Source organism: Sorghum bicolor, chromosome 10 (genome assembly GCF_000003195.3).
Source record: "Sorghum bicolor cultivar BTx623 chromosome 10, Sorghum_bicolor_NCBIv3, whole genome shotgun sequence".
Lineage (NCBI taxonomy): Eukaryota > Viridiplantae > Streptophyta > Magnoliopsida > Poales > Poaceae > Sorghum > Sorghum bicolor.
In genome coordinates, this window is record NC_012879.2 from 688,666 (window position 1) to 689,859 (window position 1,194).

The 1,194-nt window shown below is 58.9% G+C and overlaps 1 protein-coding gene across 1 annotated transcript; it reads right to left on the reverse strand.

The window, feature by feature from the left end:
* On the reverse strand, positions 267 to 705 carry LOC8066889 (putative disease resistance protein At1g59780). Its single transcript, XM_021449228.1, has one exon. The coding sequence runs from the start codon at positions 582 to 584 to the stop codon at positions 267 to 269; it is 318 nt and encodes a 105-aa protein (XP_021304903.1). The 5' UTR covers positions 585 to 705.

Consider the following 1,194-nt stretch of genomic DNA (forward strand, 5'->3'; position numbering starts at 1 on the left):
CCGAACCCCACGATGGAGAACACGGCTTTGGGTTCTCCCGTCCCCGTCTCTGCACCCCGTGTCTCCTTCAGTCGCTTGGCTAGGGTTTCAGCCTGGTCCTCGATGCGACGAACCGGTGGTGGTCAGCGTTCTTGGCAAGGGTGGCGCCGGGTGACGATGACGCGACTAGCAGCAGAGACGGGGAGCGGCGCAGCGCGTCGCGGTTGATGCCATACCGTGCGTGGCGCTCGCTGATGGCGATGGCGCGGGCGCGGAGGGCGCGGATCTCACACGCCAGGCGACGGCGCGGCGAGAGCGTCCCGAGCCAGGCTCGGAAGCCGTCGTTGGGCCTGGATGCGGAGCCTGTACAGGTCGATGCAGTCCTCGGAGTCGTAGGCGAGCTCGCGGAGCTGCTTCATCCACACGGCGACGAAGTGGTCCACGGCGCCGTCTTCAGCCTCCGACTGCATGCGGAGCAGCGCGTTCATGGTGTCCAGATCGTCGCGCAGCTCCACGACCTCGCCACCGACACCTGATAGCAGCTGGTACTCCTCACCCAGAAGCTGCGCAACATTGCCCAGAACGGACTGCGCCGCGCTCTCCATTCTCCGCCGCGCGCTTTGGTTCTCACTTGCAAAGCAGTTGTGGTACGGTGCGGTGTGTTGCTGGAGGCTAATTTAAGGACAGCGCACAAATGGCAAGGGCCGCCACAGCTCAGGGGTAAAACAGGAATGCAAAATTAGATGCAATAAAAAAAAATTAAATTTAGAAAAAAAAAACAAAATTACAATTTCCTCGGCCTGACGGGTCTCGGCCACCGTGACCCAACAGGCCAAATTTGCCGAGGATATCTTTGCTAAAGATCACGGCCCTCGGCAAAGATTGAATCAAACCCAAGAGAGCGTATTCACTCTAGATACGGTTCCGTCGGCACCGAAAAAACTAACACATAGGGTCGAACCCGCATCGAGCGTAGCATCTCCCTCGGCTCCGTCTCCCTCCACCTCGATCGGGCCAAGCATGGGTGACAAGTGAGCCGTGGCCGTTGAAGAGCAGCATGCGGCCAAGCATGCGGGGTGAGCCGAGGAGGCATAGCAGAAGGCCCGGATGTGGACATGGTAGAAGAAGAAGCATAGAGGCTGACACATGGGCCTGCCCTAGCAGTGACTTATCGCACTCATGTAAACCTGGTAAACCAAACTTTGAACTGGGTTG

Excerpts from the sequence above, each read along its gene's own strand:
- LOC8066889 (XM_021449228.1), bottom strand. The coding sequence starts at position 584 with ATGGAGAGCGCGGCGCAGTCCGTTCTGGGCAATGTTGCGCAGCTTCTG.